This window comes from Pinus tabuliformis, chromosome 2_2 (assembly GCF_031772625.1).
Source record: "Pinus tabuliformis cultivar Carrire ecotype Pingquan chromosome 2_2, CPIR1, whole genome shotgun sequence".
Lineage (NCBI taxonomy): Eukaryota > Viridiplantae > Streptophyta > Pinopsida > Pinales > Pinaceae > Pinus > Pinus tabuliformis.
Genome location: NC_142300.1, coordinates 47,203,439 through 47,225,935, shown reverse-complemented (window position 1 = coordinate 47,225,935; position 22,497 = coordinate 47,203,439). Strand labels below are relative to the sequence as shown.

Here is a 22,497-nt window from a genome sequence, read left to right as displayed (position 1 = left end):
GCACTAATAGGCAACAATCTTAATGGTGAAAAGGAACTGAATGAGCTATGGCACAGGCGAATGGGACACTTACACCATGGAGCACTGAGGATGCTCAGAGAGACTGTTACAGGAGTTCCAGTTCTTAGTACTGAGCATGATGATATATGCAGAGGATGCGTACTAGGGAAGTACACTTAAAAACCTTTTCCAGCAGTAAATACTAAAAACAGAGCAGAGGGTGTATTGGGATTGACACACTCAGATATCTGTGATCCAATGTCCACAAGAGCTCTTAGTGGTGGTGAATACTTCGTCACCTTTATTGATGATCACTCTAGAAAAACTTGGATCTATTTCTTAAAGACCAAGGATGAGGTTTTTGATCGGGTCAAAGAGTTTAAAGCTCTCGTTGACAACATGACAGGGGAAAAGATAAAGGTATTGCTTTCAGATAATGGTGGAGAATATACGGACAAAGACTTCATAGATTTCTGCACAAAAGAGGGCATCAAAAGAGAACAGACAGCTCCATATAATCCGGAGCAGAATGAAGTAGCAGAGCATGAGAATAGATCTATTGTTGGGGCGGAAAAGGCTATGTTGTTTGATGAGTATTTGCCTAGATTCTTATGGGCAGAAACTTGCAACACAGCGTGTATATCCAAAATAGAACTCCTCACAGAGCCTTGGGGAAGAAAACGACCAAAGGTTTCTTCACAAGGAAAAAGTCGGAATTCAGTGATCTCAGAATATTTGAAAGTGTGGCATATTGTCACATTCCAAACGAGAAGCGTAGTAAACTGGATCAGACTACAGAAAAGGGGTATCTCATAGGATATAGTGAGACCTCGAAGGCATACAGAATCTACATTCCTAGCAGCAGGAAGATTGTAGTAAGATGGGATGAGAAGTTCATGGAGGATAGAGCTTTTAGGAAATCCCGAGAGATGTCAGCAGAAGATCAGTTAGTAGATATTCCTTTAGTCCAACAGCAACAGGGGTGGCAAGGAGGACAAGCAGGAGGACAGACACTTGGAACTAGCACAGTGACCAGTACCAGTATTTCCTCAGAAGAAGGAAATCCAAGTAGTTCTTAGCAGGTGGAACGACAGGAACAGGAGGGGGATTTGATCAAGCCTCCCACCACCAGTGGCAGAACCAATGGAGAAGTACGACAAACATTGAGGGACGCAAAGGAGTTTGTCGGAGGTCCTAGAACCGAGAAGAGGTAGCATAGACAGCCTGACAGGTACCAAGCCTTGGTAGCACAAGTTGAAGAACCATCTAGCGTTCAGGAAACTGTACAACACCATGTATGGGCGAATGCCATGGTAAAAGAGTATAGTTCTATCATGACAAATGATGTCTGGGAAGTGGCACCTAAGCCAGAGGATAGATCAGTTGTAGGATCAAGATGGATCTACAAGATCAAGTATGCTGCAGATGGCAGTATAGAGAAGTACAAGGCTAGGTTCGTAGCAAAGGGGTATGCACAAAAAGAAGGAATAGACTATGAAGAGACCTTCACCCCAGTAGCCAGATATACCTCTATCAAATCCGTTATATCCCTAGCAACTCAAATTGGATGGGAGATTCACTAGATGGATGTCAAATACAACATCCTTGAACGGGGTGATAGAAGAAGAGGTGTATATAGAACAGCCTGAAGGCTTCGAAACTCATGAGAAGAGAACTCATGTATGTAGGTTAAAGAAAGCCCTATATGGGCTCAAGCAGGCACCCAGAGCATGGTATGGTCGGATTCATAGTTACTTGCAACAGTTGGGATTCGTCAAAAGTGATGTTGATCCCAATCTCTACTATCTAATGGTGGAGAATGAGCCACTTATTTTGGTATTATATGTGGATGACTTGTTTCTAACAAGGTCATCTAGGCTCATAGGTCATCTAGGCTCATAAAGGACTGCAAGAAGAATCTTGAAGCAGAATTCGACATGAAGGATATGGGGTTGATGCATTATTTTCTAGGGTTGTAAGTGTGGCAGAAGGATGGGGAGATCTTCCTTGGACAAGGAAGATATGCTACAGAGATTCAAAATGCAAGATTGTTGGCCCATGGCTACGCCCATGATCACCAACTGGAAGAAAATAGATACATCAGGAGACAAGGAAGTGGACCCCACCTTGTACAAACAACTCATTGGGTCGCTCATGTATCTGGTCAACATTAGGCCAGACATTTGCTTTGTTGTCAACACCCTTAGTCAATTCATGGTGGAACCAAAAAGGGTGCATCGAGCAGCAGCTAGGCACATTCTTAGATATGTGCGTGGAACAGATGGATATTGGTTGAAATACACCCGAGAAGAGGACGTTAGAATGAATGGATTCACATATACAGATTAGGCAGGTAATTCAATAGACTGGAAAAGTACCTTCACGTATTGCTTCAGTGTTGGATCATGAATGATCTCTTGGTGCAGCAGGAAGCAGAAATCGGTAGCTCTAAGCTGAGCAGAAGCAGAATATAACGCAGCTAGCACAGCTATGTGCGAAGCTATATGGCTTAGAAAACTGCTTGTGAGCTTGTTCCGGAAAAGGACGGAGGTGACTAGTATTTTCTGCAATAATCAGAGTTGTATTAAACTCTCTGAGAATCTAGTACTTCATGATCGGTCGAAACACATTGATATCAGATGTCACTTTATCAAACACTGTGTTCAGCATGGGGCAGTACAGTTGCAGTATGTCTCCACAAGAAATCAGGTAGCAGGCGTACTCACAAAAGCTCTTCATTCAATTCAGGGAGCAGATGGGTATGATAGAGAATCCGTTTCAGTAGCAGAAGCAGATGGTTTCTCAATTGCAGTGTCAGAAAGTTGCAGGACAAATGCAATATTGGAAGTGGTAGGGTCAGCAGCAATATGGATGCAGCATTTGCGCAGTAGTTGGTGGGCAGTGATGTCAGACGTCAACAGCACAGAGGGAGATGTTACAGAATAGGGTGATGCTTTAGTAGGGTGCATTGCTAGAGCAGATTCCTCGCTAAGAGGGAGTGTTGATTTATGTTAGCATCGGATGTGCTCTAAGTCTCAAAATTTGCAGGCGACTTGGACACATGTATTCCACAATACCCAAAAATCGTTTTGGAAAATTCCACCCAGAGACAGTTTTATTAAAATAATTAATTATTTTTAATGGGACCCTAAGTCTAAACTTAGGAAATTAAAATAATTAGAGGGTATTAATCTAACTGTGGGTGAAACTTCTAGAAGAAGACAAATATTGAGTCCAAATGATCTGAGCCATTGATTAGAATCTAATATGGGTCGTTGGTTCTCAACTAGAGTATTATAAGGACTTCGATGGGCATTTGGAAGAAACACCAGGCAGATACTCAGTTACCCAAGCAAAATTGATTTTCTCACTAGTTGAAGTTCGGTAAGAGGAAATCGATTCAAAGGGAGAGTTGGAGGTGAGGAGGAGAGAGAGGGTAGCAGCATCAGTGGGGAGAGCAACAAACACAGAGCAGAGAAGGGGCAGCGCAGAGGCTGTGACGCAAAGGGATAGCGCAGAGGTTGATGCTGGGACTGTGTTGTCCTCACGCAGAAGCTGATGCAGTGAGATGCAAAGGGGGCAACAGGTTCTCTCCTGGATCAGAATCTTGCCGGGAAGTGTGAGAGAACTATCAGTAAATTTCTCACAAGAGATTCCTCTTCTCTTATGTTGGTTGTATCTTGTACATGAGACTTTTGTTGAAGATTAATAAAGAAACCCTCATCTGCTACACCAATTTTCTCATATTGGGTTTTTCCGGGGACAATTGTCCAAAAATAACTGTGTCATTGTGATTATACTTGTTCTAGTATTTTTCCTTGCATTTACTTTCTGCAGTATTTTAATTGTGAATGCTGCAGTAGAATTTATTTCGATATTTGCGTAGAAACACTGTGAATAACTTATTTCTTAATTAATAAGTAGAAGAAATAATATTAGTCACTGCAGTTGGATTTCTATCTAGAAATTTTCACAAGAGGGTGATTCACTTAACATTTTTGGGGCTTTGTTAGCTTGCCTAGAGCAAGCTCAGGTGCACTCATTCCAACACCTTATTGTACACCTATTTCCATTAATAAAATGAGTACACAGAACAGTTTTGGATGCAAATTTGCGGTCTAATTTCTTGCTTTGGTTTCATGGTGTTTTTGTCTATTTTGCGTTGTATATTTACTGTTAATTTTCCCTTAGGGATATTACAATGGTATCAGAGCTCATAGACTTGGAACACATCCTGTGGGAGCAGCGCAGTCTATGACACCAGAGGATAAGCAGAACGTGACATACCGGAGGCAGAGGTATAGAAACAAAGAACGACAGTTAGAGATCACCCCAGATCTTGTGACTACAGAACTGGAGATAGAAGAAACCATCATGGGGGACAATGAAGGAGACAAAAGGGATGAGGAAAAGGAGCTTCCCAACTCCTACTGAAGGCAGTGCAGGATTTATCTCGGAACATTGAAGCTATGGGCCAGCGAAATGGCAATGGCAACAAGGGAAAGGGAGTCCAACGGGATTTCCACAATGGAGAAGGATCTAGCACCTCGCAGCACCATGCATCTCTCCATGCCAACATGTCATTGATTCCAAATACACCCCCTAAATCTACCATTCCTACATTCCTACAATCTGGAGCTGGTGGGCAACCGGAGCAAGAGGAGGCACCTTAAGGGGATTATTTCCTAGAGTATCAGTCCTATGGGCCTGATTTTGGTAGGGACATTACTTTCAAGGGTTTTTGTCAGTTGAAGGGCAACAATAGGCCCAAGGGACAGAGTGGAGGAACTTACATGCAGCAGACAGACTTGCAATGCACTATGGGGAGGCTATTTCTTCCAACCTTCGATGGCTCCCCCAAGAGCTCGGCCAAGGCATGGGTCGAAAAGTTGGATGTTTATTTTGAGCTGAATCAAATGGCAAAAAGAGAGGCCATCAAGATTGCCACATTGCATTTGAAAGGGGAAGCCCACAACTAGTGGTTCCATGGATTGACCACATTTGGACATGCAGGAGTAACTGCCTATGATGATTTCACCAGGAGGGTGTTAGAGCAGTTTGAGAGGAAGGATCCGAAGGAGTATTTTGGGGAGCTGACAAGGCTCAAGTAGACCGGGAGTGCAAAAGCCTACATTTCAAAGTTTTTGAGATTGCCTGTGATGGTGCCTAATTTGTTAGTGTCTAGGAGGATCTACATGTTTGTGGATGGGCTAGCAGAGCCATTGCGTGGGTTAGTGAGGTCCAATTGGCCCACTACACTACAGGATGTGGTAGGGAGAGCCTGAGATTTACAGCATGCCCTACCTAGGGCTCGGGCACCATTACCCCCTAGACAGGGTTTCCAGCAGAGGGGGAAGGACACCAAGGCTCCACCACCTAGGGCCAATCAAGGGCGTGGGCAGCTGGATGAGGAGACCCGAAGAGACCTCAGGAGGAGGAAACTATGCTTCACTTGTCAAGAGTCGTGGGCACCAAGCCACAGGTGTCCAGTGGGCAAGGTCCACTACATTGAGGTCTTCTCTGATAGTGATGCACCGGATAAGATCTATTTTGAGATGGGTGGAGAGGACAGTGCAACACCTTAGAAGGGAGGCCCACCACCACCACCGCCGCCAGCAAGGGGAGTTTCCTTTGCAGCTACGAGAGGGTGTTGATTTTTGGGTAGCATCAAATGTGCTCTAGCTTGGAAATTTTGTGGAGAGGCTAGAACACATGAGATCTCCAAGACCCAGAAATCGTTTGGAGAAATTCCACCCAGATTGTATTTTATTAAAATAATTGATATTTTTAATGGGGTTCCTAAGTCTAAACTTAGGAAAATTAAAATATTAATGGGTATTAATGAAAATATGGGTGAGAAGCTTCTAAGAGACGAGGATCAATTCTAATTTAATCTTAGTTTTTGTTTAGAGATTAGATCACGGTCATTGATTTCTCAACAGGAAAAGTATAAAAGGAGGCTTGGGGTCAGTTGGAGAATACACACAATGAGAGCAGCACTTGAGCTAGCTCGAAATTCTGAGGCGTGGTTTGCTGAGAATTTCAGAGTAAGTTTCTAGTGCAGAGAGGGGCAGTTCGGCAAAGGGACTTCAGTCCAAGGTCGAGAATACATAGCAAAAAGGTAGTACAGCACCAGGGAGAGACAGCGCAGCTCTAGAAGGGTGACGCAAAGGCTAGAGGAGTTGACGCAGTCACTTAGAGGCAGCACTAGGGTTTCTGTGAGGCAGATCGAGCAGCAGTTCAACAAGATCAATTTCTGAGCCGGAAAGGCTCACTGGGAGGGTGACGCAACTCCTAAAGGAGGTGATGCAGTTCCAGCGCAGAGCTTGGAGTAGCCATCGTTGCACAGCACTGGGGACAGCGTAGTCACTTGTGGGGTTTGTTCATCCAGTTTCTGGATTCGCCAAAATATCTGTCTCCGGATAGAGGTACTTCTATCGGGTTTATTCTCTGTTGGGTGAGTTGGATTTGGCACCCTAGTTGTATTTAGAAATATGCATAATAATAAAACCCTCATATCTGCTGCACTGCTTTTACCACACTGGGATTTTTCGGGGACGTTTAGTCCAAAAATAAGTGTGTCCTTTGTGTGGTTGTCTCATTTATTTTTCAGTACTTGATCTGTATATTGGTGTATGTTGTAGTGTATTTGCATTAATATTTTCTGAATATTTCTGAAAATAACTTGTTAAATGAAAAACACAAGTAGGTAATGCAAATCAGTTTACTGCAGTAGGATTTCTGGTTTGTTAGATTCAGAAATTTTCACATGGTATCAGAGTGATTGCAAATCAAGGAGGACTAAAGCCATCGGCAAAAGGACAGAGGAAAATCTGTGTGTGAAGGCAGTTGTCCCGAGAGGCAGCGCAGTTTCTAGCCGAGAGAGCAGAGGAGGGGTGACACAGTCACCAAGGGAGGCTCACGCAGAGCCTGCGTCAGCCTGATTGGGTGACATTGTTGTTGCAGAGGACAACGCAGTCATTACTGGCCCAACGCAGAGACTGTTGAGTCTCGTTTTTCCAGTTGTCGTGGCTAGAGGTGCAACGCAGATTTCATCTGGAGTTGTTGGTGGGGTGTTGATTCTGTTGGTGCAAAACAGTACCTAGTAGGGCAGAAGCAAAGTAGAGGGAATCAGTTCCTCAGGTCCGATGTCGTGGATCAGTGTGATACTTCTACTGGGAAGTATTGCTAGAGAACATTCCTCGCTAAGAGGGAGTGTTGATTTTTGGGTAGCATCGGATGTGCTCTAGCAATACTTCAAAGACCCAGAAAGAAATTCCACTCGGATTGTATTTTATTAAAATAATTAATATTTTTAATGGGGTTCCTAAGTCTAAATTTAGGAAAATTAAAATATTAATGGGTATTAATGAAAATATGGGTGAGAAGCTTCTAAGAGACGAGGATCAAGTCTAATTTAATCTTAGTCGTTGATTAGAGATTAGATCACGAACGTTGATTTCTCAATAGGAAAAGTATAAAAGGAGGCTTAGGGTTAGTTGGAGAATACACACAGTGAGAGCAGCACTAGAGCTAGTTTGAAATTTTGGGGCGTGGTTTGCTGAGAATTTCGGAGTAAGCTTCTAGTGCAAAGAGGGGTAGTAGGGCAGAGGGACTTCAGCCCAAGGCTGAGACGACATAGTAGAGAGGCAGCACAGCACCAAAGAGAGACAGCGCAGCTCCATAAGGGTGACGCAAAGGCTAGAGGATTTGACGCAATCACTTAGAGGCAGCACTCGGGTTTCTGTGAGGCAAATCGAGCAACAATCCAGCAAGATCGATTTCTGAGCCGGGCAGGCTACTGGGAGGGTGATGCAACTCCTAGGGGAGGTGACGCAGTTCTAGCGCAGAGCTTGGAGCAATCATCGTTGCACAGCACTAGGGACAGCGGAGTCACCTGTGGGGTTTGTTCATCCAGTGGCTAGATTCGCCAAAATATCTGTCTCCGGATAGAGGTACTTCTGCTGGTCTTATTCCCTGTTGGGTGAGCTGGATTTGGCACCCTAGTTGTATTCAAAAATCTGCTTAATAATAAAACCCTCATATCTACTGCACCAGTTTTCCCACACTGGGTTTTCCGGGGACGTTTAGTCCAAAAATAAGTGTGTTCTTTGTGTGGTTGTCTCATTTATTTTTCAGGATTTTATCTATATATTGGTGTAGGCTGCAGTGTATTTGCATTAATATTTTCTGAATATTTTTGAAAATAACTTGTTAAATGAAGAACACAAGTAGGTAACGCAAATCAGTTTACTGCAGTAGGATTTCTGGTTTGTTAGATTCAGAAATTTTCACAAAGTGGTCCTTGCATCACTACGTGGGGTACCCAGTTTTTTGACTTTGAGGATTGGAGGCACTGTTCAGGGGCAGCGTGTATCAGTTTTGGTGGACGGTGGGGCTACCCACAATTTCATTGATGCTCAGTTAGTTCAGAGGAGGGGCATCACCACTGAGGAGTTTGAGGGATTCTTAGTTCTTGTGCCTGGGAACATAACTATGCAGTGCACTTGCTATGTGCCAACCTTGACATTGACCATGGGGAACTACTCCATGACAGATCATTTATTTGTAGTAGATGCATCGGACACCAACGTGGTGTTGTGAGTCCAGTGGCTCTATACGCTTGGCAGAGTCACAACAAACTGGAGGAAGTTGGAGATGGAGTTTGTAGGGCCAAATGGCAAGGTCGTGTTGATTCGAGCAATGCACTCATGAGTCATACCCACCACAGACTGTTTTGGCCCACAGGATGGAGACTGACTTAGAGACATGGAGACATTGAGTGGGTTGTGAAGTTGAGGATCTCAAAGGCGGGGGGAAAGCCCAAGCCACCACATCCAGAGATACAGGCTATTCTTGACAGATATCTAGTTGTATTTGGGGACATACCACCGGGTCAACCACCTGACCGAGGGTTCAAGCACACTATCGAGTTGCAGCCGGGAGTGCAAATCGTCATCACCATTGACCGAGGGTTCAAACACACTATCGAGTTGCAGCCGGGAGTGCAGATCGTCATCACCACTACTTATCGACATCCCAAGGCATATCGGTATGAGATCGAGAGGGCCATCCATGAGCTATTGGCACTTGGGCATATCAGGCCCAACTCTAGCCCTTTTGCCTCATCAGTTGTGTTGGTGAAGAAGAAGGACGGGTCCTTACAAATGTGCATCAATTATCGGGCCCTCAACAAGAAGACACTGAAGAACCGCTACCCCATCCCCCGTATAGATGAGCTGATGGATGAGTTGAGGGGAGCTAAGTTCTTCTTGAAGATTGATCTATGGTCGGGGTACCATCAAATCCGGGTGAGGGACCAAGATGTCCCAAAGACAACATTTCAGTGCCATTATGGGCACTTTGAGTTCCTGGTTATGCCCTTCGGGCTGACCAATGCACCAGCTACATTCTAGTCATGCATGAACCACGTGTTTTGTGGGTAGTTGAGTTCGTATTGGTGTTATTTGATAACATACTGATTTACAACCGGACTTGGGAGGAGCATTTGCAGCACCTTGAGAGAGTACTACACATTCTGGAGCAGCAGTTCTATGCCAAACTGTTCAAGTGTGAGTTTGGGCCGACCGAGATGTGTTGATTTGGGGTAGCATCGGATGTGCTCTAGCCACGAAATTTGGTGGAGAGGTTGGGGCACATGAGATCTCCAATACCCAGAAAGGGTTTGGGCAGATTCTAAACAGATCAGGAGATATTAAAATAATTAATATTTTTAATGGAGTCCCTAAGTCTAAACTTAGGGAAAATAAAATATTAATGTGTATTAATATGAATCAGTGTTAGAGTGGTCCAAAAGACATGGATTAAGCCAAATCTAATCTTAGCTGTTGATTAGGGATTTAATCTCGGTCATTGAGATGTCAACAGGAAAAGTATAAGAGGAGGCTTGAGGGTCACTTGGAGAACACACTAGAGTGATCAGTCATTCTATTCTCTAGAGCGGGGTTTGCTAAGAGAGATAGAATTAGTGATCAGGAGAGCAGTTGAGGGGCATTGAGTATAGAGAGAGAGAGAGGCAGAGATAGTGCCAGGATAGCAACAGACTAGCCAGAGAGAGAGAGATATAGAAGCAGCCAGTGCTCACGCAGGGCCACGCAGAGGCAGCTAAGTGTTGCGCAGAGCACCAGAGGGGCCATCGTAGCTAACGCAGAGGCTCAGAGAGCTGACACAGGGCCTCCTGGGGCTGACGCAGAGCCAGCGCTGGGCTGGGAGAGGCTGACGCAGTCCAGATTGGGCAGACGCTGGGGTTTCTGGGGCAGATTGGTGCTGAGTAGCTACCGAAAGGATTTTCCGGGTTTCAGCCAGTAGATTTGTTAGAAACCGAGAGGTATTACTGCTAAGGAAATTCTCTGTTGGGTAGGCCAGTTTCCGCACCCAGATTGTACTCTGATATTGCTTAATAAGAAAACCCTCAAATAGCTGCACCGGTTTTTCTGCATTGGGTTTTTCCGGGGACATTAGTCCAAAAATAATGGTGTCATGTGGTGTGTTTGCTCTTGATTCTTTTAGTTGCTGATCTGTAATATGTTGAGCATGCACTAGTGTTTATTTTCAGTATTTACATTGTAAATAACTTGTTAAGGAAAATAACAAGTAGGTAGGAATAAATCAGATAAAGTGCATGGAGGGTTTCTAACTAAGTAAATTTAGAAACTTCAACAAGATGCTCTACCTAGGGCACAACATGGGGTGGATGGTGTTAGAGTACATGAGGAAAAGATCAGGGCTATCCAGGATTGGCTAGAGCCCCGGAATGTGACCGAGTTGAGGTGTTTCATAGGCATTTTCACTTATTACAGGAAGTTCCTGAAGGGCTTCTCCCAGTTAGCAGCACCCCTCACAGACTTGACGAATAAATGGGCCTTTGAGTGGACCACTATAGCGCAAGAGGCATTTGGTCACCTCAAGGAGGTCATGAGTAGCTATCTAGTGTTGGCACTTCTTGACTTCACTCAGACTTTCGTGTTGGAGTGTGATGCATCAAGAGTGGGTGTGGGGGTCGTGTTTATGCAAGGGGGGCACCCCATCGCTTTTGAGAGCCGGAACTTACTGCCCCATGAGCTACTATACTCCATCTATGATAAGGAGATGTTGACCATCATGCATGCGTTGGCCAAGTTCAGACAGTGTTTGGTGGGCAACAGGTTTAAAGTCAAGATCGATCACAATAGTCTCAGGTTCTTTTTGGAGCAGAAACAGTTGCAGGAGAGGCAGCAGAAGTAGGTGAGCAAGCTCCAAGCATATGACTTTGACATTGAGTATGTCAAAGGGAAGCACAATGTAGTGGCTGATGCATCGTCCAGGAGGCAAGCCACTCTTTCCTCGATGAGCATCACCCCGGATTGGAGGGCGCAGTTATTAGTAGAGTACTCCAAGGACAGGTTTGCGTGTGAGGTCCTTGAAGGGTTGGTGACAAATGATCAATATCGAGTGATGAACGAGGTGATCTACTATCGAGACCGGATCTACTTGGTACCCAACTCTCCACTGAGGGAAAAGATTATACAGGCTGCTCATGATTCACCATTAGTAGGGCACCATGGGGTCACAAAGACATACTGGGCCATCAAGGAGCGCTTTGCTTGGAAGGGCCTCAAGGATGATGTTCTGAGGCATATCCGGGAGTGTGACACATGCCAACGTAAAAAGGGAGAGCAGACAAACCCCGCGGGCCTATTGCAGTCGCTTCCCATTCCGAGGGGAAATGGGAAAGCATATCAATGGATTTCATTATCAAGCTGCCCACAGTATAGGACAAATATTGCATCAACGTGGTGGTGGACCACTGGAAGTACGCTCACTTCTTCGCCATTCCAGCTCGATACTCGGCCTCACAAGTGGCCGAATTGTTTTTTAGGGAGGTGTTTCGGCTACATGGTCTCCCAAAGACCATTGTCAGTGACCGGGACAGACGGTTCATGGGTGGATTTCGACAAGAGCTATTCCGATTGGTGGGTACTGAGCTCACCCCAAGTACCAGTTACCACCCTCAGACAAACGAGCGAACTGAGATAGTTAACAAGTGGCTGGAGGGCTACTTGCTTAACTATGTGACAGGGCAGCGAAGAGTGTGGATACAGTGGCTACACTTGGGTGAATATTGCTACAACACTAGGCACCACATGCCTATAGGTATGTCGCCATGTCAAGCTCTATATGAATATGATGCATTATCTTTCGCTGACATTATGTTTGGAGACAGCAGGGCCCCAAGGGCCAAGGACTGGATACAAGGGAGCCAAGATATCTTGAGGGCTGTGAAAGACAACATGAAAATGGCCCAAAATCAGCAGAAGCTTTATGCAGACAAAGGCAAAGTTGAGAGGCAGTTCAAAGTATGGGACTTGGTGTTTTTGAGGCTCCAACCGTACCAGCAGTCTACACTCAACCAGAAGGGGGCCAAGAAGCTCAAACCCCGCTTCTATGGGCCTTATCGTGTCACTCGGACGGTGAGGGAGGTAGCATATGAGTTGGAGCTACCCTTGAGGAGCCGGGTGCACAACATTTTTCATGTTTCTTGCCTGGAAAAGGCACTAGGACAGCAGATTACAACAGCTACGAAGCTACCCCCTATGGACGATGAGGGGCATTTGGTGCTGGAACCAGAGGCCATTTGGATACCAAGGAGAGACATCTGCGTAACAAGATCATCAGGGAGTTTTGAATCCGATGGAGGAATCTGCCGAATGAGGATGCCACCAGGGAGGGGGAGCAGATTCTACAACATCCTTCATTGCAGTTGCTTGAGGACAAGCAATGTTTTGGTGGGGAGGACTGTGATATTCCTACTTAGTATTTTTACTAAGTAAATATCAATTTTGGCGTATTACATGGTTACACTTAGGAGAAGTGGGCTTCGGGTACCCACATTCGATTTTTGGCATGACAGGCACCCCAACATTAGTGTTCAACGATAAGATTGTGGCTTTGGTGGAGCGTGTGGCCACCATAAGGGAATTTTGGCCTACATGGAGAGTACGCTCTCATTGGAGCGGAATTGGTGAGAGGAATTCGATGTGGACCCACATGGGTAATCTTAGAGGCAACTTGAAAAAAGGAAGGAGGGGTTCTCATTTTGCTAATCTATCATTTTCAGAATTTGTCTTTTGACATAGCACGCTTGAGCAGTGAGCCAAGTCTGCATGTGTTGTTCAGCATACCGGGTGTTTCTGAGCGGAAATCCCAGCCCTTGCTTCAGTGGACTTCGAGTGCCAGCCGAAGGAATGAGTTTCACTTAGTCCCGAATCATACCAACAGAAGTGAGGTCGTACCACAACAGGGAGCACGCTACAGCAACGCATGGACTATGTAGTCTTGGGTTAGGACACTCCGGGAGGTTGAGGAGAGAGAGGAGTTTGTCGAAGAAACTTGGAGGGAAGGCCTGGGGAGCCTTCTAACAGGGATTGCAGGCATTTGTGGAGCATTTAGTAGCAGAATCTTCATGTGGGTCGATTTGCCCAGCAGCAGAGCCACTCAAGCCAAAGAGGGACGAATTTTCGGGGTCAAGCTTTGGCCAAACCCTTCGTGGGTTATTTTGGGTTTCTTGAGTAGAGGCCGAGATTAATTTCCCGGAATTTTCTGAGCAATGGAGAGGGCCCTAGTAGCATATCCTTTCAGGCAACAACACATTTCTGGGCATCTATAACGCAGCACTTGGGTAGATTAGCAGCAGATTGGAGGAGGGTGACTTAACATTTTGGGGCTTTGCTAGCATGCCTAGAGCAAGCCCAGGTGCACTCATTCGAGCACCTTATTGTACACCTCTTCCATTAATAAAATGAGTACACAACTCAGTTTTGGATGCGAATTCGTGGTCTAATTAATTGGTTTGGCTTCATGGTGTTTTTGTCTATTTTGCGTTGCATATTTACTGTTAATTTTCCCTTAGGGATATTCCAAAACAGTTATAACAGCTTACTGTAAATGGTGTTCTGTTGTCTTATTTGATGATTTGGGGTAGCATCGGATGTGCTCTAGCCATGAAAATTGGTGGAGAGGCTAAAGCACATGAGATCTCCAAGACCCAGAAATAGTTTGGGTAGATTAAAATAATTAATATTTTTAATGGAGTTCCTAAGTCTAAACTTAGGAAAAATAAAATATTAATGGGTATTAGTATAAAACTGGATTAGAAGGTTCCAAATGACATGGATCAAGCCAAATCTAATCTTAGTTGTTGATTAGAAATGTAATCTCGGTCATTGAAGGACCAACAGGAAAAGTATAAGAGGAGGCTTGAGGGTCAGTTGGAGAACACACCAGAGTGATCAGTGATTCGATTTTCTAGAGTGGGGTTTGCTAAGAGAAATCGAATCAGTGATCAGTTGCAGTGAGGGGCAGTGAGTACGAGGTAGAGAGGCAGAGATAGTGCCAGAAGTCCAACGCAAAGGCAGAGAAGCAGACGCTAAGTCAAAGAGAGCCACAGAGGGGCAGAAGAGACTGCTCAGAGGCCAAAAGGGCCTGCATCATCCACACAGAGGCTGCAGGAGTGACGCAGAGGGCCATATAGGCTGCGCAGACCCTCAGAGGGCTGATGTTGAGCTTCAGATTGTGCTGGAGAGAGTTTTGTGGGGTAGACTTTCTGAATATCTGCTTCCAAATAGAGAGGTATTACTGCCGGATTATTTTCTCTATCGGGTGAGCCAGTTTGGCACCCACTTGTACTCAGAAAGACTGCATAATAAAATAACCCTCAGAATTGCTGCACCAGTTTTCCCAAGTTGGGTTTTTCCGGGGACAAGTTGTCAAAAAATAACGGTGTCACTTGTGTGTTTGCTATTTCTTTCAGTGGTTGATCTATAGATGGTTGAGACTGTATTGTGTTTATTTCAGTGTTTATATGGTTAACTAACTTGTTAGTAATTAAACAAGTAGGCGAAATAAACCAGAGAATACAGATAAAATTTCTAACAGGTAATACTTAGAAATTTCAACATTATTAGAGTGTTTTCTGTATACACATGCATTGCAATTTGTGAACTTATTTAGTGTTAATTTTTTGCATTGGTTTGTGCACATTTAGGACAATTTTAGTGTTTCCAGCTTGTTGATGTCCATATTTTATCACAGGTTTTATAAAAGGCCCAAGAGCATTTTATTTCAATTTTAGGTGTTAGTACTAATTCTTGAATTCGCAGTTAGTCCCTAGATCATTTATGGATACCTCCCGTCCCCTCTGAAGTTAGCAAGCAGTAACTTCAAAGTGAGGGGAAGTAAGCAAGGTGATAGTGCTTACTTCCTAGTGTTTCTGGACTCCCTTCAACTTTGCAGGGCTGGAATTTCCAGGCAATAACACAGTCTAAAAAATAGTAATTGAATTGATTAGTATATATACTGATTCGACTGACTGGTTTTGCACATGAATAATGTTGCATGATAAGATAAGCAAGAAGATTTCCATACCTTCCAATCTAAGGAATGCTCAAAATTACAAAATTGGGAACTTACAATAGCATGCAGGATCAAGTATTACAGGTTCATTGTTTTTATCAGAACAAATATTCCCACTCCAAAGATCACCATGTAGCAAACAGGGCTTTATCTGAGTATCCTTGAAGAATTGAGGCAGTTTCTGTAATAGCCTTTGTCCTGTCCAGTTAAGTTGTAGTACACTGGGTCATCATAATAGCCTGTGTCTTGCAATAGGAAAATGCAGAAATTTAATGACTAACCCACCCACTAAGTACCTTCAAATAATATAGAGAATGTTATCAATATCTTATATTTCTACCTTGTTATACTTCAGTTCAGATGTTATCAAAAATAAAAAGATGGCAAGCAAGAAAGAAATGACTGCACAGGCATAACACCCATCTTATTGAAAAAGCTGTATTTAAACTATCACGAAATATGTAGCAATATAACAATATTTGATGTTTTACATCTTCTGCACTAGATCTTTTCAAGATGTAAACAGTAAAGCGTATATCCAGCCATGAAAGGAGTAAGTAAAATAGGTGAAATATTTGACTTTACATTGGTATTGCACCCAGACTTTCAACTCAGTTAAAGAACATAAAATTACTAGACACGATAATACTGTAGGTAGATAATACATTTAATTTACAACCCATGTTTCTGAAATTTTTGTATGAACTATGTACAGCAAAACACTCAATGCAGAATGATTTATATAAGTGAGGAACCTCCTGCTACATATCAAAATAGCTTTGTGTGAAAACAAGAGGTATAACAGTAGCTGTTCATATTCCTCACCTTTTTCATAAATATCATTATCTCTGTACTGCTGCTGAGCCAAACTAAACTGATAACCCAGTCTATGTTCACTGTAGAATGTTACCCAATCCGATGTCCAGGAGTTTACTTGGGGAGTACTGCACAGTATGCAACTTATTTAGCATTCACCCTATCTTCAATAATATTTGAGAAATCCGGCCAAATATGCAGGAGGATTTCAAGATTTCAAATGACAAAATATTTAGGCTATTCAACAGCATGAAGAAAATGCTCTTGTACAATATGTATCAAATAGATGAACGGAAGTAAAAAAATCTATGATGACAGAAAAAATGAACTGATAATAATAAGATTAAAACATTTTAAACCTAAAGAACCAGAGCTTACTGACTTTCTGAAGTCATCTGCAAATTTGCAATGACAGAGTAAGCCGGTCTACTTGTATTTATAATTGCAATACACCTATGAAAACTAAAAGCTCAAGCACTGCTATACCCAAGGCCATAGACGTAATATTGTTGAAATGATTAAAAATCAAAACCAAAAAATACATTTGCTCTCTAGATTCTATAATTGAATATTTATTTAAGTACCTGCCAATTGTATTGTCAACCATAAATCCAAATCCCTTATCAGAAATGCCAGCCTTATGCATCTCAGCAAGCTTCCTCCCTAGTTTTCTCTGCATAGTAAAAGCATTTTCAGTGATTCACTAGTTTGACATACTGATGCAACTAAATTTCAACATATATCTTATAACAAGAATATATCAATATTACCTGTTCACCTCTGGATGAACCAAATTCAATGAATTCCATGATAATATATGAACCCCTTCCAAACAGAGATCCAACCTATTATAATAAGCTGTTAGACACAATATTATTCACATGCAATTCTTCAAGAAAATAAAAATTATTAAACCATAATGCAACATGTACAAGAGCATCACCAAGTGAAAGTAACCTGTTTAGGATCTTCAGCATACCTTAAATGGTTTTGGCACACGAATTGTATTGGTGGAATGCATTGCGTTCAAGCCAATAGCCTCTGCCTCAAACATTGATGGGCCTTTATCTCTGAAAACACAAAAATCTTAGTGATGCCAATGATGAACAAAGGTGGTGCATTAATATCTGGAACTGCAACATCCTTTTCTGTACTGCATTATGCATGTGAATTAATGTACTGCAATATCGCTTTTTGCATATGTATATGGATACTAGAAAGTTGAGTGGAGCTGCATGTGATAGTTTTTATACAAACTAACTAGTGAGATGAAACCTAGATATCACATATGGATCTGTCTAAAGATCAAGACAACTATATGAGGCAAACAAGTTACAGGGGCAAATATGGGGTATCTCACTCCCTGATGGATCAGAGATGGATAACAACCATTTTTCCAACAACTCTTTTCTTTCACTTCGGGCAGATCAGGAGACAGTTGAGGGTACGAGAGACTGTTTAGACCTAATTTGTAACACTTCAGGAGCAGCTGTCAACTAGTGGAACACTGATTTTTGGCTTGTTGGTATTGAGAATCCTGTTGAGAATGGTGTAATCTTCATATAGGTCTACATCTACTCTATTTGGTAATTCTAGGTTATTAGGCTAAAGACCAAATAAGTCAAACACCCTTTATGTACACTTCTTGCAATGACTTGGTTATGCTTATGGCCAACCTAGTCAAACCTGTTGTAAGCCCATAAATTCTCCCTGGGATAAGTATCCTACCGACTTAAACCATATCAATAAACCCGCAAGCTAGATTGTTTAGACCTATTTTGTAGCACTTCAGGAGTAGCGCTCAATGAGTGGAAGACTCAATTTTGGCTTCTTTGTATTGAGAATCCTGTTGAGAATGGTGTAATCTTCACATAAGGCTAACGCCTACCCTATTTGGTGCTTCTAGGTTATTAGGCTAAGGCCAATCTAGGTCAAACACCCTTTATGTACACTTATTGCAATGACTTGGTTATGCTTATGGCCAACCTAGTCAAACTTGTTGTCAGCCCATAAATTCTCCCTGGGATAAGTATCCTACCGACTTGAAGCATATCAATAAACCAGCAAGCTAGACTGTTTAGACCTCTTTTGTAGCACTTCAGGAGTAGCCCTCAATGAATGGAAGACTCAATTTTGGCTCTTGGTATTGAGAATCCTATTGAGAATGGTGTAATCTTCACATAAGGCTAATACCTACTCTATTTAGTGCTTCTATGTTATTATGCTAAGGCCAATCTAGGTCAAACACCCTTTGTGTGTGAAAATTCTATCACTGCAACAACTGATTTATTTTTGTTCCAAAATAAGTTATTTATGAAATTACTTCGATAAACATTAAAATAAATAATGCTGCAGATATCACACCGTAATACAGAAACAAACATATGCACAAGCATTAACACATTGACACAAATATTTTGGACAACAGTCCCCGGAAAAACCCAATGTGGGAAAACCGGTGCAGCAAGGGAGAATTTTATTATTCAGCAATTTTTCCGTACAATGGGGGGCCAAACTGGCTTACCCATAGAGAGAAATAATTCTCCAGCGCTTCTCCCAATCCCAACGTCCGCCTGGATGACCTCTGCATGGCTCTCAAACCCTCTGTGTCAGCCCCTACTTGACTGCATCAGCCCTGGGCCTCTCTGCGTCACTCACGTAGGTCCAGCAAGTGACTGTGCAGTCTTCTGCTGCCTCTGCGTCTGCCTGAAAAGCCTAGTCTCTGCCTCTCCTGCCTCAGCGTTGATCTCCAGTGGCTGATCCTGCCTCTCTACTCCGTACTTGCTGCCTCCTGACTGCTCACCAAACCACTGGTTCAATTTCTCAACTAACCCCGCTCCAGAAATTGAACTGACCGGTCTCCCTCAATGTGTTCTCCAAGTGACCCTCAAGCTTCCTCTTATACTTTTCTCATTGACAAATCAACAGCCGAGATTAAGTCCCTAATCAACGGCTAAGATTAGATCTAGCTTGATCCATGACTTTTTGACCATTCTAACACAGTTTTATATTAATACACATTAATATTTTATTTTCCCTAAGTTTAGACTTAGGGACTCCATTAAAATTATTAATTATTTTAATATCTCCCAAACTGTTTAGAATCTCCCCAAACCCTTTCTGGGTATTGAAGATCTCATGTGCCTTAGCTTCTCCTTCAATTTTCGTGGCTAGAGCACATCCAATGCTACCCCAAATCAACACTCCCTCTTAGCAAGGACTGTGCTCTAATAATACTCCTCACTGAGTATCACCCTGATCATCTGGCATCGGTCCCTGTGTTGATGCTAAGCCTCCCTACCCAACATCCTCTACATTGTTGCATCCTGTACTGCTACCCATGGCTCTGCCACTGCTACATCTGTACGACAACTCCCTCTGCATCCGTGTTGTTGCTGGTCCTTTCTCCCAACACTGCATCCGCACTGCAACTCCCTTTGCATCCTTGCAGTTATCACTCCCATTTCTGCTACTGAAATGGGTTCTTTACCATCCCCATCTTTTCCCTAAAGTAGTCAATTTTTGTCCTTCCAAGGGCCTTGATAAGGATGTCTACCACCTGTTCTCTTGTAGGAGTGTAGCTCAACTGTACAACTCCTCGTTGGACACAGTCCCTAACAAAGTGACACTGGATATCAATATGCTTCGACCTATCATGAAACACTGCATTCTCAGAGAGCTTGATGCAACTTTGATTATCACCGGAAGATCCTGGTCGCCTCCATATTCCTTCTGAATAGGTTCACAAGCAGTTTTCTAAGCCATATGGCCTCACACGAAGCTGTGGTTGCCGCCATATATTCTGCCTCAGATGAGCTCAGAGCCACGGACTTCTATTTCCTACTGCACCAGGAGGTCATACCTGATCCAATGTTGAAACAATACCCAGAGGTACTTTTCCGATCCACTGAACTTCCTGCACAATTTGCATCAATAAATCCACTCAATTTGATATCCTTACTCTTGGTGTACAAGAGTCCATAATCGACTGTTCCCTATAAAACCCTGAGAACATGTTTGGTTGCTGCCCAGTGCGCCCTCTTTGGTTCCACCATGAACAGACTAAGGGTGTTGATAGGGTAGCAAATGTCTAGCCTAGTATTGACCAAATACATCAGGGACCCTATGAGCTCCCTGTATAGGGTGGGATCAACATCGTTGTCTTCTGATGCATCAATCTTCTTCCAGTTGGTGATCATTGGCGTAGCCATAGGTCTACAGTCCTCCATCCCGAATCTTTTCAGGATTTCTGTAGCATACCTCCCTTGCCCAAGGAAGATTTCTCCCTTCTGCTGCCAAACTTCCAACCCTAGGAAGTAGTGCATTCGTCCCAAATCCTTCATATCGAATTTTGTGGCTAGATTCTTCTTGCAGTCCCCAATGAGTCTGGATGATCTTGTCAGAAAGAGATCATCCACATACAATACTAAGATTAGTGGCTCGTTCTCTACAACCAGATAGTAGAGATTCGGATCCGCGTCACTCTTGACAAACCCCATCTTCTGCAAGTAGCCATCTATTCGACCATACCATGCTCTCAATGCCTGTTTCAGCCCATACAAGGCTTTCTTCAATCTACATACATGAGACTTCTTCTCATGAGTTTCAAAGCCCTCTGGTTGTTCAATGTATACCTCCTCTTCTATTACCCCGTTCAGAAATGTCGTTTTGACATCCATCTGATGGATCTCCCATCCCATCTGGGCTGCAAGAGATATCACGGTCCTAATAGATGTATACCTGGCTACCAGGGCGAAGGTCTCCTCATAGTCAATCCCTTCCTTTTGAGCATACCCCTTAGCCACAAACCTGGCCTTGTATTTCTCAACACTGTCGTCTGCAGCGTATTTGATCTTGTAGATCCATCTTGAACCTACCACTGATCTGTCTTAAGGTCTTGGCACCACCTCCCAGACATCATTTACCATTATGGAGTTGTATTCCTCTACCATTGCATCTAGCCAAACCTGATGTTGCGTTGCCTCCTTCAAACTGGCAGACTCTCCATCCTAAGCTACTAATGCCTGATATCTATTTGGTTGTTTTCGCTCCCTCTTATTCTTTCTTGGCGCACCGATGAAGTTCTCTGCATCTCGCAGAATCTGACGAAGTTCCCTGCTAGTTCTTCCTCTACCAACAGGTGCTTATGTTCGCTCCTCCTCATCCTAAGAATCTTCCTGTCCTGACGAAGAATTCTTTACTTCTTTTGGTTGAAGAGGCTTAACCAACGGCTCCTCTTTCCACTGCTCCTCGGAAGGCATCTCGCGAGATCTTCTAAAAACCCTGTCCTCCATGAACTTTACATCTCGTCGTACTCCTACCTTCCTGCTCCCTGGAAGATAGATTCTATATGCCTTAGCATTCTCGCTATATCCTACCAGATATCCCTTTTCCGCAGTTTGATCCAACTTCTTCCTCTTTTCTTCAGGTATGCGGCAATATGCTAGACTCCCAAATATCCTGAAATGACTAACTTCAGGTGTCTTCCCTATGAAGACTTTCTCTGGAGTAATCTTGCCCACTGCCCGATGAGGAGTCTTGTTCTGAACATACACTATTGTGTTGCATGCTTCTACCCACAGGAATTTTGGCATATCCTGATCATACATCATGGCCCTAGCTGCTTCTACAATAGTCCTGTTCTTTCTTTTTGCTACCCCATTCTGCTTCGGATTATATGGAGTTGTCCACTCTCTCTTGATGCCCTCCTTAGCACAAAAATCAGTGAAGTCCTTATCGACATATTCTCCACCAATATCTGAGTGCAAAACTTTTATTTTCTTCCCAGTCAGATTCTCCGCTAGAGCCTTGAACTCCTTGAATCAACAGAAAACCTCATCCTTGGTTTTCAGAAAATAAATCCAAGTTTTCCTTGAGTGGTCATCAATGAAGGTAAGGAAATACTTGGCACCACTGAGAAGTTTGACGGACATAGGTCCGCAGATATCTGAGTGTATCAATCCCAGTACACTCTTGGCCCTGTGTTTGCTCCTAGGAAATGTTGCCTTGCCATACTTTCTTAGAACACATCCCCTGTATACATCATCTCGTTCCGTACTCAAATCTGGAACTCCTGTTACAGTGCTCTTGAGAATTCTCAGAGCTCCATGGTGCAAGTGACCCATTCTTCTGTGCCATAGTTTGTTCAATTCCTTGTCCCATGACTGCCTATTAGTGCCATTGGTGATTCTAGTTGCAATCTATACAACCGATTACTTTTGATCCCGATTTGCACTTCTTTTTCCAACTCGGGTGTTTGACGTATACCTT

The 22,497-nt window shown here is 43.3% G+C and overlaps 1 protein-coding gene across 14 annotated transcripts in view; it reads right to left on the bottom strand.

Annotated features, from left to right (window-relative positions):
- Positions 1 to 22,497, bottom strand: part of LOC149191415 (Protein kinase superfamily protein) — a 476,220-nt gene that overhangs the window by 340,218 nt on the left and 113,505 nt on the right. For 11 of the 14 annotated variants that reach the window (XM_089404237.1, XM_089404239.1, XM_089404241.1 and 8 more), the window contains exons 3-7: positions 17,207 to 17,297; positions 16,998 to 17,072; positions 16,812 to 16,900; positions 16,237 to 16,355; positions 15,469 to 15,609 (exon numbers count right to left, since the gene is read on the bottom strand). In XM_089404237.1, the coding sequence (XP_089260363.1) occupies positions 15,469 to 15,609; positions 16,237 to 16,355; positions 16,812 to 16,900; positions 16,998 to 17,072; positions 17,207 to 17,297 (515 nt within the window). The remainder of the gene's footprint in view (positions 1 to 15,468; positions 15,610 to 16,236; positions 16,356 to 16,811; positions 16,901 to 16,997; positions 17,073 to 17,206; positions 17,298 to 22,497) is intronic. The other 3 variants (XM_089404247.1, XM_089404250.1, XM_089404249.1) reach the window with 1 other exon arrangement.